The 13,835-nt window shown below is 38.6% G+C and overlaps 1 protein-coding gene across 9 annotated transcripts in view; it reads left to right on the top strand.

The window, feature by feature from the left end:
* ZNF143 (zinc finger protein 143) overlaps positions 1 to 13,835 on the top strand; it is a 48,712-nt gene that overhangs the window by 22,263 nt on the left and 12,614 nt on the right. For 7 of the 9 annotated variants that reach the window (XR_008577463.1, XR_008577461.1, XR_008577460.1 and 4 more), the window contains exons 8-14: positions 3,909 to 4,028; positions 5,011 to 5,086; positions 5,268 to 5,393; positions 8,382 to 8,561; positions 9,689 to 9,916; positions 11,153 to 11,301; positions 12,992 to 13,153. Coding sequence is in view for 4 of the 9 variants with exons in the window: in XM_054828535.1 (XP_054684510.1) it covers positions 3,909 to 4,028; positions 5,011 to 5,086; positions 5,268 to 5,393; positions 8,382 to 8,561; positions 9,689 to 9,916; positions 11,153 to 11,301; positions 12,992 to 13,153 (1,041 nt within the window). In the remaining 5 variants the exon portion in view is untranslated. The remainder of the gene's footprint in view (positions 1 to 3,908; positions 4,029 to 5,010; positions 5,087 to 5,267; positions 5,394 to 8,381; positions 8,562 to 9,688; positions 9,917 to 11,152; positions 11,302 to 12,991; positions 13,154 to 13,835) is intronic. The other 2 variants (XR_008577464.1, XM_054828537.1) reach the window with 1 other exon arrangement.

Below are 13,835 nucleotides of genomic sequence, written 5' to 3'. Positions count from 1 at the left end.
ATTCCAGGCATATGTCTGGAACTGTTCTCTCTTTGGTCACTTATTTTGATTCCATTTGCCCTGTTAGAGTCCCTGACTTTTATTGTGGATTTTGTAAGTAATCAGTAGATAAGAGTGTTGATCCTAGTGAACGCTTAAAACGCAGAAAAATACTTCATTTCTTTTTCTGCATTCATGTTGTTAGTACGTAGAAATACAAAAACCTTTTCGATGTGAAAATATTAACGTAGAAGTTCAAAGGGCACTAGAAAATACAGGTGCAACTTATTAAGTCTCAAGCTTTTTTACCTGGGATCCATAAAATTATGTGAGGAGAATGGTATTTGTCATCATAACGTATTTTATTAAGGGAAAAGACAAATCAAAACGTATTCTGGGCTTCAAAGAATTATGACCAACAACAAAAATAATAAGAAAACCCCCTATACCTTCACATGTTCAAACAACAAAATAAAAAATGGAAAAGTCATTGCATTGAGAAAGGTTTGGTCAGAGAAGCCTTGTTTTTACTTTTTGTTGAATTTAAGAGATAATGAACCAGACAAGGAGGAAAAATATCTTCCAAGGTAAAATACAGTATCTGTGAAAGGAAGAATTACAGGCTCCCTTCTGACAGTTACCTCAAATTTCTCTATTCTTTATTTTTGTAAAAGCTAGATCCCACAATATTTAAAGCTGCAGACACTCCAATTTCCTGTGTGGCATGACTGTGAAAGGATAGAATAACTAATACATGCATTATTTAAGGTATTGGAATATATTCCATGAAATGAAATCAAGAAATGTAGAGGTTTTGCACACTTGTAGGTTGGAACAGGGATACAACTCCAACAAAACGCAAAATTCAAGGAAGAGTAAGATAAGATCTTGGTTGGTTTTACCTGGAAGTAAGAGCCTATTAAGCAAAATTACCTGTAACCAGTATCCAGTTACATGTTGATTTCAGCCTCAGCCCCAAAACAAAGTGAATCTGGAGGTTGTTTTATCTTATACGTGTATGACAACACATATGCCATATGGAAACGTGCTGATCTTATGGAACATTATATGTTCCAAATAAAAAAAGTTCTGGTATTTCAAAAGGTATTGAGGCTTAGTCTCAAATTCTGACCCCTATAAGGTGACTTCAGCTGGCCAACTGAAGGGTCCCAAAGCTATCAGTTATCTATGAAAATCTTAATCATGTTTATATCGTGATTTAAGTAGATACCTACTTGCAACTCATTTTGAAATAACATATTCTTTGGGATAAAATAGTCTCATATTTAGATATAGTATTAAATAAGTGTGTATACTAAAACCTTTTAAGTCCACAGGTAACACAAGAACAGAGCAGATGTCATGCTGCTTAGTAGTCATTCAAACTTGCATATGGTTAGGTTTTTCACCAAAGAAAAAGCATTAAACCTCATTGTGATTTCCACATGTGAAAACAAAAGACTGTGTGTGTTCAAATGGATATCACACACTATTTCCCTGCAAACCTGTCACACCCATCTGTTCATAATAAAAGCAGAATCACATGACTGAAGTTTGTATGTATACTATATAAAAATCATATCTGAGATCTTTGTTACCTTTGTTGTTCTCTTGTGTTAACCTGTCTGAACTCAGGATGCATTTGTGATTTCTTTTAAAATTAGGTGGTTTTTTTTTAAATTTTGTCGATTTAAAAGTAATTTGCAGTACACAGTTCCTCTCAACAAGTTTCATATTATCAAGGTGCTCTGTTTGCTATGTTCTTCTGATTTTGTGCCTCCTAATATTTGAATTTTTTAGTTTCTTTAGCATGTGTTATCTTCTACACACAGCAATTTTAATACTATACCTGTCACTGTTGAACAAATGCTCATAATGTTCAACTAATGTTTTTTTTCCTAAGTGTTCTGTTTTATTCCTCCCCCTTCCCCCCATATCAATCTTAACATTAGTAAAAGTATGTCTGGTTATTTCCTTACAGATATTAGCACATTGATTATAGAACTGTGTTAATTTTCTTTTAAACTTGGTATACTTCAGCTTTATAGCAGATCTTTGCAACTATATACATATTTTCATATGCTGAAACAACAAAGAAATACTGGCAGGTTTACTAATAGAAAAAACAAATCAATGCTTAAGTGCAGATGCCCAACCAAGCATCTTCTTTGTGATCCTCAATGTATTAAAGTGACTTCTGTGATTCATGATATCATAGGTTAAACAATAGTATTAGTAATGGGTTTCGTGATTCATAAGGTTATGTTTTTCTCCGTGGTCTGAGAGAAGCTTTTCTGAAGTGGTGGTGGTGTACATTTCAGTTGATTAAAAATTTGATATTCAACTTTGCATCTTTAGTCTTAAGAACAGTCTGAAGGTAACAAGGCATCCTTCCTGAAGAATCCATAGGAAAGTTGTTCTCATTCAAATTTCTGATCTATCTGAATGAGGAATTAGAGGTCTATGTGCAGTTGCAGAGCAGTCTCGTTGAGATGAGGGACATATGGTGGGATAGTTCAGGTGACTGGAGTGCTGTGATGGATGGATACAGGTTTCTTAATAAGGGCATGTGGGGAAGGAGAGGAGGGGGAGCTGCCCTTCATGTGAGAACAACAGGACTGCACAGGGCTCTGCTTTGGCATGGGTGATGAGTCAGTCAAGAGCTGATGGGTCAGAATTAGCTGGCAGACCAGTGCGGGTGGCATTGTGGTGGTGGTCTGCTATAGAGTGCCTGATCAGGAAGAAGATGAGGCCTTCTTCAGACAACTGGAAGAAGCCTCATGTTCACAGGCCCAGGTCCTAGTGGGGAATTTAAACCATCTCGGTATCTGCTGGAAGAGCATCAGAACAGGGCACATGATATCCAGGAGGTTTCTGGAGTTCAGGGATGGCAGCTGGCAACCCAAAGCAGGTTATTGAGCAGCTGGTGAGGTGAGACGCTTTGCTGGACCTCATACTTACCAAGAAGAATTAGTTGGGAATGTGAAGGCTGGGGGCAGCTTCCAGGAGTCTCTGTCCTTAGAGACACTCAGAACCCATCTGGATACTGCTGTGAGCAACCTGCTGCAGCTGAACAGGAGGTGTTGGACTAGAAGATCTCCAGAGGTGCCTGCCCACCTCGTCGATTCTGTGAAATGTTCTTTTGACAATTCAGAATAGAATTTGATCCATAAGAAAAGGAGGTGATTTAAAAGAAGGATAGACCTTTTAAAATAGTCTCGATTACCTTGCATACAGTTGTATCAAAATGTTTACATTTGGGCTTCTGCCTCTTTCTTCAGTCTATATGAATGTTTCTTGCATATTAGTGTATGGAGAAGCCTTTAAAAGGTGTTTAAGTTGCATCGCAAAGCTATTCTGTATATTTTCCTGTTGTGTCATGTCAGAAAGGAGAGTAGAACCTAGCTCAAATTGCTCCAATTAGTTTGATCAAAACACGTGCATCACTGACAAAGTACAAAATACTTTCCTTCATTTTCAAAAAGTGCTCATTATAAATGCATTTAATTATTGTTTGGCCTTTGCATGAACTTATCTTTGAAGGTGGTCCGATTTATGGCTCATCTCCCTTAGGAACAGATCCAGTGCCATAAATGTAACCTAGGCCTCTTCTGTCCACTAATTTGGTCATTTTGCCACTGGGCTTGTATTTCAAATTATTTTGTTGTTATTTGGCTAATTAATGCATGTATTTAAATTTGCTAGCTACAAGTAAATACGTTTTACAGTTTCTCTCTTTCATCACAACTTACGCTTTTTAGTTATTTATTTTTACATTATTTACTGAGGACTAAGAAATACATGGCGTAGTAAAGAGAGACAAAAGAAACCTGTCAGAATCAGCTCTGACGTGATAGCAAAATAAAGTGTGTGACTTTTCTGATCCATTGTATTGGGGTTTTTTAATTTTTATTTTTTTTTAATTTAAGATTGTCTTGCAAGGACATGGAACCAGAGTGACTGCAAAATCTCAGCAGAGTGGAGAGAAAGCCTTTCGCTGTGATTACGATGGCTGTGGAAAACTGTACACAACAGCTCACCATCTTAAGGTGATGAGATGTAAAATGAGCGTTGTTACTTTGCAGGCATAATTTCTTTTGACAGACTATATGGTTAAAAGTAACAGAAATTAACAGAGAGCCAGTTGCAATGGTGCTGTTTTGTCAAATGTTTATTGGATTGATTTTTATTGGTTGTCCCAGGTGCTCAGCTGATTTTGCTTACTGTTCTGGATAGATGCAGGTGTGGGATCATGTTAGGCTCCTATATTGCCAGCATGTAAGAAATCTCTTGTTGAGATAGTTTCTACCAGCAGTGTCACAGAAATTCTGAAATCCAGTGTTCACATTATCTACTTTACATACATGCATGATCATATACAAATTCCATTTTTGAAAGATTTTACCATCATACAAAGTCTAACTCTTCAAAACAATCCAACATTCAAAGTGAAAAGCTGGAACATCTTTTCTTCACAGGTGGCAACTCCTTAATTCCTTCCTTTTTTAAATTAAGTAAAGGAATTACTAACACAGTAAGGGTGTAGAGCTGTTCACATTCCAGCTTAGGCTGAGATAATCACTTCCTGATGAGGTAAACTCCTTGCAGTGTTGCCTTGTCTCTGACAAAACACTCTGGAGTCAGTGAGTAACAGACTCTATGGATCGTGTGTTAAAATGGTGTCCTTGCTGTAGAGTTTTCATGCAACATAAGAGGATTATTAGAAGTGCTCAGTGGAGTCAAAAATCAGATGGGGAGTGGGCTGTAAGGCATGTTGGCAACTCTGTGTATTTACAGAAATGTTTTTTGCAAAACTGACTGAAAGGATCAGGTTAGTCCTTGGAAAGAGACATCTTTAAAAACATCATTACCATATTTCTTTTTTTTTTATTGCTGATTTAAAAAGAAAACACTTGAACATGAATCTTAGGAAGAGAAATAAAATAAGTTGTCTTTAAGAATGAACTGTTTCTGTGTTGAAGCAATCAGTTTCAACATTTCATTAAGTCAGTGTATTGGATGTCTTGACAGGTGCATGAAAGGTCACACACAGGCGACAGACCATATCAGTGTGAACATCCTGGATGTGGCAAAGCCTTTGCAACAGGTAATCTTTTGTAGACTAGCTCCTCCTGCTTCTTAGTGTTTATCTGTGCAGAGTGAAAGAGCAAATTTTACTCATCAGGGAGCTTCCCGATTGGAATGGCAAGCACAGCTTTTGATGGTGATGGTTTATGAGTATCCTAATTTTGTGTTTATATTACTATAACATCCTTTCTGATCTTCAGGCTATGGGTTAAAAAGTCATGTCCGAACACACACTGGTGAAAAGCCTTATCGGTGCACAGAAGAAAATTGCACTAAATCATTCAAGACTTCAGGAGACCTGCAGAAACATATCAGAACCCACACAGGTACCATTATCACCCATTACTTTTTTTGTTAATTCACTTAGGTGCTATTTTTTTTCTCTTTTATCATTCTGTGACTCTATAAAACAGCATGCGTATATTCTTTTTCTGAAGCGCGCTCAACAGCATTTCAGCATGGTAAGCATTTACTGCAAACCAGTATGCTTCTCTTAGAAAAAGTGCTTAAGCATTTGCACTGCTATTGCAAATGCCCTATCTTTTAGCAATGCGACGCTTAGATTGTCACTGAGTCACTTGGTGCCTTTACAGTTTCATTTGCAGCTGTAACAGAAGGAGGAACTTTTTCTCAATAAAATGGCTTGCCTTTTAGAAATGGCATCAGCGTTCTTAAGTTTCGGTGCTTTAAGCTAACTTGCATGCGAGCTTCACGAAGGTCGATAGTTCTGAGCTTGTTATCCTGATTTCTCTTCTTGCGGCAGAAAAAATATCAAAAATATCACAATCAACTGTTAGTAAAACTTTCAAATGCATAAAAATTAAAATCTTGCATTTTGTCTACAAAAAAAAAATTCATTTGAAAGCCAAAACACAAATAAATTCTAGACTGCATACGCTGCACTCCACAAAGCTCTATTGGCGCACACACATCTAAACAAGTTTGTACACTGTCTCCTTTGCTCCAGAGATCCCCGGAAACCCCCGCCCCCGCGTAAATGTAGGAAGAATAATCTATCAGTTACTAACCTATTCCTTTAAGTATATTTACTTGCCCACTAGAACACCGACAAATTTTTTCCACTGAACTTTCTGAATCTTAAGGACTGAAAAAGAACAAAATAAGTATTTTTTTCTCAGATTAAAAAGAGGGGGTGGGGATAAAAGCAGGCAATAAAAATTATAAAAACTCAAGATTACGTTGAGATAATTCTGCTTTCCTGAACTTCCATATTCAAAGACACTCTGTTGGGATTAGTGCTATCTTGATGTTAAATTGGTCATCAGGATGAAGACATGAAAGTGTCATCTGTTTTCAGTTCTACAAGAGAACTGTTTGACGTTACGTAGTACATCAAGTACAGAGTATGAATGGAAAGATTTCTGTGGTATGGACAACAACTTGATTAGCTGTAGTCTGTTTTCTTTACTTCTTTATGGCCATAGAAGTTGATGGGAATTTAATCGCTTTAATCTAATTTAGCAGTTGAGACAAAAGACTTGAGCCAGCCCTGTGTAACCATTTACCCATTTGAACAGTATTAATAATACAATCATAGACTCCCAGCAGTCCAGGGACCAGAGTTCAGGAGTGTCTTCTTTTAGATTCCTGAGGAGTTACAGGAAGCCAAAGAATGAGAAGAAAATTGCACCAAGTCCTCTATGCAGATGGATGGAGCAGGGCATGCTCATACCCTATGCAAGCTGCAACAGTGTACCAGATGGAGGAAAGTCGGGGCTCTGCCCTCTCTCTCATGGCTCTGAGACCTTTTCGTTCCTTTATCATGTAGAGCAGGGTTAGCACTTTCTTAATTTTCTGTCTCTTTTAGCCAAAAGTGATTTTTCCCTCTCTTTCAGTGGCAGTCCAGTCTCACTTTCTGTTGCCATCAAATGCTTGCCTCAGGTTCCTTCATGACTTCCCTAGACATTACTCTTCTGGTATCAGAAAAGCTGGTGTGGAAGGTTCCTCCTGGCTGCTGTGGGGTAGAGCTTGAAGGCTTCTGATTTGCTTTGCATTTCTAGCGCTAGAAATCTCAGTCACCTAGAAACCGGTGGCTTTTCTAACAAGTACATTAGAAACTTAAAGGCTGGCTTTACCAACCAGTTGGATGACATTCCTGCGGGCATTCTTTAAGAGCAATCTGTTTTGGTTTCCAATGCGAGTCTGGTGTTGGGCGGGGTTGACGCTGCAACCCTGCTCCTTTCAGGCAGTGATTTGAGGTCCTGTGCTGAAGCAAGGATTAGGGGAGCCATGGTAACACAACACTGAGGCGTGTAGGTTTTAATACGCACACACTGCCTTGGCAGGAAGCTGAAAAACCTTCCCAAAACAGCTGCCCTAAGGAGTGAGTTATAGTTTCCTCTGCCAAGGAGCTAACTGCTTTGGAGTTTCGTGGTATTAAGGTCTCTATCAGGACTTTTTCTTTCTGTCTCAAAGTACTTAATGTTGTATCTGTAGTGGTAATCTGCCCTTTTTTGCTCTCAGATTCGTCTCGTTGGTAAGCAGTACAGTGGGTGGGATGTACTTAGCTCTAGGAAGTGTGAAATTACAACAGGACAGCGTGTCAGGAGGCTTGCACTTCTCCCAAGTTAACCCCCTTCACTCTCCCTCTCTTGCCTTGAGAGATCTGAAAGGTCAGGGGGATTGGGGTGTTAGACAGGGCTTGGCCTAGTGCTTGTGGTGAAATGTTTTGGTGCAATGATGTAAGTTATTGTGCTTTAAATTTATGTTACACAAATAGACTTATTTTAAAAAGAACTTGTATTTGTGATTGCTTTGGTTTTGGGGTTTGAAACTTGAGTTTCAGGGCTATATCTCTTTAAAAAGTTGGTTCTTGTGTAAGTTTAAGTATTTTCTATAATGAGTTACTAATCTGTTTGTATCTTGGTTATATGCTAAATCATGAAGGGTTTGGGTTTTTTTCATTTTATGAATTACAATTGATAAATGTACAAATGGTATGATACACTTGTTTTGGATAATGTATGTACGAATTGGGGGGGAGTGCTAAATACATGTTAGAATATGGACAATATGGAAGCTAGCCCAAGCATCTGAATCTGTTTTATACATCATAAAGTACTAATCTAAATGCTTCTCACTTTAGCTTACTGATTGTATGATTTCCCTGAATTTTGCCAGTTTTGGCTAAATAGTAGGACATTCCACAGTGGCATGTTCATGGTATTTCTGACTGAGGGTCCCAAAGACAGAATTCAGTAGATTCCTACATTCGGTCTAAGTGTAACTTAGGACTTTTATTCTTTTATAACTTTTGCATGTGTACCTGTTCTTTTTTTTTTTTCCCCCCTCAGGTGAAAGGCCCTTTAAGTGTCCCTTTGAAGGATGTGGCAGGTCATTCACAACATCTAATATTAGAAAGGTTCACATCAGGACACATACAGGCGAAAGGCCTTATTACTGCACAGAGCCAGGATGTGGGAGAGCTTTTGCCAGTGCAACTAATTATAAGAATCATGTGAGAATACACACAGGTATATGAATGATGTTTTGTATTTTGAAGTGGAATCTGCTTGGGGTATGCTGTGTCATTCTCCTTGTGAACACTGTTTTGGTGCACTGTAATTGGGTATAGTCATGTTTATATGACCTGGCTTGGTACTTTTGTTTGGGCTTCATCTCCCCTCAGCTGAGGATAGTTAAGCTGTTAGGTTTCCCACCTTGCTGTCCAGGCAGAATAATTTTGGTTTGGATATGAAGTACTTTAAAATGAATACAAACCCTTGTCTTCAGTGGACATTGGGCTAAATCTTTAATATGGTCCTGGGACTTGCCTCCATTGTGAGCTGTTTCTTAAATAAATAACAGTAAAGCACAAGTCTGAGCCTGACTTTAGCTCACTGTTGGGAGTCACCCTTTCATCCCAGCTGTGTTTTCCTTGCTGCTGGAGTGGTGGTCAGAACCTTCTTTTTAAAGATTGGAGCTGAAAATACTTTTCCAACTTGATTGTCAGGGTTAGTCAGCAGAAATAATTGGCACAAATTTGAAGGTTTTAAAATATAAAAGGAAGTAATAGCCGCATCATCTTGGTGGTCTTATGTATTTTATAGAAGCACAGCAAGTTTCATGCAGGTACATTTTGTATCTCAGATTATCTTTTTAGTTTATAATGTCATTTGGACATTTGTTTCATTGATTTTTAAATGAAAGGTGTTTTTATACGAAACCATAATTGTTTAAACATATGCTTCCTATAGATTTCTTCAGAGCTTAAAGGCTCAAAAGTGAAATTGGACTAGTGTATCAGCATACCTGATCATTGATGAAAAGTATGGCGCTGCCAGTAATAAAAGAACAAAATTCTCAAAATGATGCTAAACTGACATCGTTGCTTTCAGCACGTATCATTCTGTCTTCATCAGAAGGATGTTTTAGATGGAATAATAAGGAGAAAAAAGGGCCCAACTTTTACTGGCAGTAGTTTTTTAAAACAGACAGTGAGAGGCTGCATCGATAAACTTTGTGAGCTTGAATTTCACTGTTGCCTTTGAAATTGAAGCATGGTGGGTAATGAAGGTGTGTCACTGAATATCATTTGTGGACGATTTTTTATGTGCATCCTGGATAAAGTTCTCTTTCTCCCTTTTGTTTTTCCATACAGGGGAGAAGCCCTATGTCTGTACAGTTCCTGGTTGTGATAAACGTTTTACAGAGTATTCCAGTTTATACAAACATCATGTTGTACATACTCATTCCAAACCATATAACTGTAATCACTGTGGGAAAACATACAAGCAGATTTCTACACTTGCTATGCACAAGCGGACAGCACACAATGACACAGAGCCCATTGAAGAAGAACAAGAGGCTTTTTTTGAGCCACCTCCAGGTTAGAGTTTCAGTCTTTGAATCCCTTGTTGTAAAAAAAATAGGCTGGATAATATTTTGCTGGTTTTTTATAACCAAGGAAATAAAAGCATAGATAAAAATCTGAAGTACTTAATAAAGTTATTTAACTTCTTCGTAGGACTTTTTAGTGTGGTAGGCAACTTGTAAACAGAAACTGAGAGAGTAATTGACCAGATCATAAACTCATTTATAGCAGTCCTGGGGATAAGAGAGAAACTGGAGTTGCAGTCCCAGCAAAGCTGCTCATAAACATGAATGTGGGAAGGGATCTGAGAATCTAAAATGTTTTATGTTTGCAACCTACTGGATTTTTCCTAGGAATTTTTCTAAGAGTATGTATAACACCATGGTTGGTGATGGTCTTTTGTACAGGAGTAAGGGCAGTGTCTTGAGACAAGGAAAATCTGTCTTTGCAGCACCCTGATACTGTGCTGGTTTTGCTGTGGTTAATAGCAGGTTTCTCTAAACTGTCCCAGAGGCAAAGATGAAAATAAGCTTGTGTGCTGCAGTACTCCTTAGAATATGTTTTTCATAGTGTCATGAGTATTGAATCCTATGACTATAAAAGATCAAGCTGAAGGAAATACTGTGATAGGACAAATACCACTTATCAAATTGTGATTTTTTTTAGATGTGACTGAAGATAGGAAATACATGTGCAAACCGTTCTGGTTAGAAAAGTTGTTTTACTACATGAATGTGAGAAACTGCATTGAATGCCTCAAGCAGACTTGCTACAGCCTAATTCCTTCTTTTAAAGGAATGATAAGATGCATTTGCTGAGGTTAAACATTTATTAAGATAATGAACTTACTTAAATCTTCACACAAAGGCATCACTGTGTTCTTCTGTATGTTTGTTAATTAATAACTCTTTTAAAAAGCTGCCAGTTGTGTTTGCATGGAACCTCTTGTATGGATAGGTTAACATTTAATGAATGAATTTGAAATGTGTGTCACTGGTTTAATATTTGTTTATAAACTAAATGTATATTTTCTTTATGTGTAGTATTTATGTGTGTTAAAACTCATTGCTAAAAGATTATACCCCGTGTTCCCAAAACAACAGCATTTCTGACTCTCTTTTGGTATCTTTCCTTTTTCCATTGGAGCGTTTAAAACCTTCAAACCAGGCTGGCACTTAATCCTTGTCATTTGCTTTCCTGGCAGCATTTAGAGTACATAAACTATCGTCTTGCCTTCTTTGTATCAAACAGGTCAAGGTGAAGATGTTCTCAAAGGCTCCCAGATAACCTATGTGACAGGTGTAGAGGGAGAAGATGTAATTTCTGCACAGGTTGCTACAGTTACTCAGTCAGGATTAGGTCAACAAGTAGCACTAATATCCCAGGATGGAACCCAACATGTAAGTAACCACAGTGTTAAAGAGCTGACAAAAATATGTTGAGAATTGAGGCAAGTGTTTGCAGATACCCCACGTGCTTTCTAAGATCGGTTAGGATTCTTGGTAAATACGCCCATGGGTTTCTTAAGGAAAGCAGCTTCTTTGGAGCAGGGTCAAGATATGTTTAGGGTTGGGCCTCCTGTGGAATTAAACCCCATATCCTGACATCTGAAACTGTATTAATACTAAGCTAGATTTTTTTTTTGCTATCCTCGTTATCTTTGTCACTCTTAAAGTAGGCATGGACTATTTTAACAATTGTTATATATACACAGCCTAGTTTCTGAGGTTTCTCAGAATTTCCTGATTATTCTATTAATATCGGATGATCATCTTCACTGTTGTCTTGTCTGCACACACTTTGAGGGGGTGGGAAATCTTTCTAGTCCAGTGCCTGCTTTACAAGCTGTTTGGTAGTGTGCGGTTCTTACCATTTCTAACATAAACAAGAAGATAAGGAATGCTTTGCTACTACCTTCACTTGAAAATTCCTATGGATTTTTTTTTTTTAAGGATTCCTAAGGATCTATTTTTTAAGGATTTCATTAGGAGGGGATTTCAACACAACTCTTTTGTTTAGCTATGGCAATATATCAAAGGCATATGAGGAAAAGTTTATATCTCAGCTGGAAAGGCAGCTGAAATGCCAGTAGCAGATGAAAGATATCTTCTAAATTCAAATTGGGAATGAAATATTAAAGGGGGCTGTTATATTGCTAGCCCTGAACATTGCAGCGATACTAAGTGACTGGCATTTTTGCCCTCTAAAATGAAGGCCTGCAGAAGCCTTGACATGGAGTTGTCACATTTATTTAAATTATCCTTCAGCTTGACTTTAGTTCTGGGATGTTTTATTACCTTGTAAATCAGACATCAAATCACATATCTCATGCCCTAATGCATTTATACTGGAGACATCGGTAATTTATATCATTAATTCTTTATGAATTGTTTATTCGTGGTTTAAATTCTAAGCCCTCATAGGCCTCTTTAGTATTTCCATTAAGATAAAAGTATGTCAGGTGGTACTACCTTGAGTCACATTGTCCGTTGTGTAAGACACATGCATAGATAGCCTATCATGTAGTTATTTGGGATATGATCTCATTAATATGGAGTTGTAGACTCTGGGGGCAAGTATGCATCCTTTCTCTTATTACTGAGAGCCATGATTTTATTTCTGTAAACAGGTAAGTGTTTCTGAAAGGTCATGGAATATTAGATCCCAGTCAATAAGATGAATGCGATGAGAGCTCTTTGTCCCAGATGGGGACTTGGCCAAAGAGTGATGGCGATTCTCAAGGAATGAATGAGCATGCCGGTCAGGAAGTGGAGTAACAGCTACTAGATCTTTTGGCCATTATGTTACTTGTGATCATGGCTTAAAATATTTTTTCCACACTGTTATGAACAAGTTGCGTGTTTGATCTGGATTGCTACACATTTTGTTTCAAATGAAGAAGCTGAACTAGCAGGAGTATTCTTGCTGAACCAACTAGCAGGAATTTGTTACACTTCAAATGCATCTCATTGTTTTTTTCCAAACCTTATTTAAAAACATATGTTATGTTACCAAAAGCTAAGACTAAAGTATGAGTTGAGCAGCAATCAAACCTTCTTTCTTTACTTCAGGAATTATTTTGTATTTCAGGTCAACATATCACAGGCAGATATGCAGGCTATTGGCAATACTATCACTATGGTAACACAAGATGGCACCACCATCACAGTCCCTGCCCACGATGCTGTCATCTCTTCTGCAGGAACGCATTCCGTAGCAATGGTTACTGCAGAAGGCACCGAAGGACAACAGGTAAGATATTATCCTGTACACGTGTAATCTTTTATAAGATTGTGGTGGGTTGACCCTGGCTGGGGGCCAGGTGCCCACCAGAGCCGCTCTGTCGCTCCCCTCATTCACTAGAGGGGACAAAAAGTATAATGAAAAGCTTATGGGTCGAGATAAGGACAGGGAGAGATCACTCACTAATTATCGTCACGAGCAAAACAGACTGAACTGAGGGAGGAAATTCATCTAATTTATTACTAAGCAAAACAGAGTAGAGGAATGAGAAATAAAATCAAATTTTAAAACACCTCCCCCCACCCCTCCCATCTTCCTGGGCTCAACTTCACTCCCGGCTTCAACCTCCGTCCCCCTCAGTGGCACAAGGGGACGGGGAATGTGGGTTGTGGTCAGTTCATCACACGTTTCTGCTGCTTCTTCATCCTCAGGGGGAGGACTCCTCTCATCGTTCCCCTGCTCCAACATGGAGTCCCTCTCATGGGAGAAAGTCCTTCACAAACTTCGCCAGCGTGAGTCTCTTCCATGGGGTGCAGACCCTCAGGAGCAAACTGCTCCAGCGTGGGTCCCCCACGGGGTCACAAGTCCTGCCAGCAAACCTGCTCTGGCGTGGGCTCCTCCCTCCACGGGTCCACAGGTCCTGCCAGGAACTTGCTCCAATGTGGGCTTCCCACGGGGCCACAGCCTCCTT

The sequence above is a fragment of the Grus americana genome, chromosome 5 (assembly GCF_028858705.1).
Source record: "Grus americana isolate bGruAme1 chromosome 5, bGruAme1.mat, whole genome shotgun sequence".
NCBI lineage: Eukaryota > Metazoa > Chordata > Aves > Gruiformes > Gruidae > Grus > Grus americana.
The sequence above is the reverse complement of the archived record's forward strand: the minus strand, read 5'-3'. Positions and strand labels throughout refer to the sequence as shown.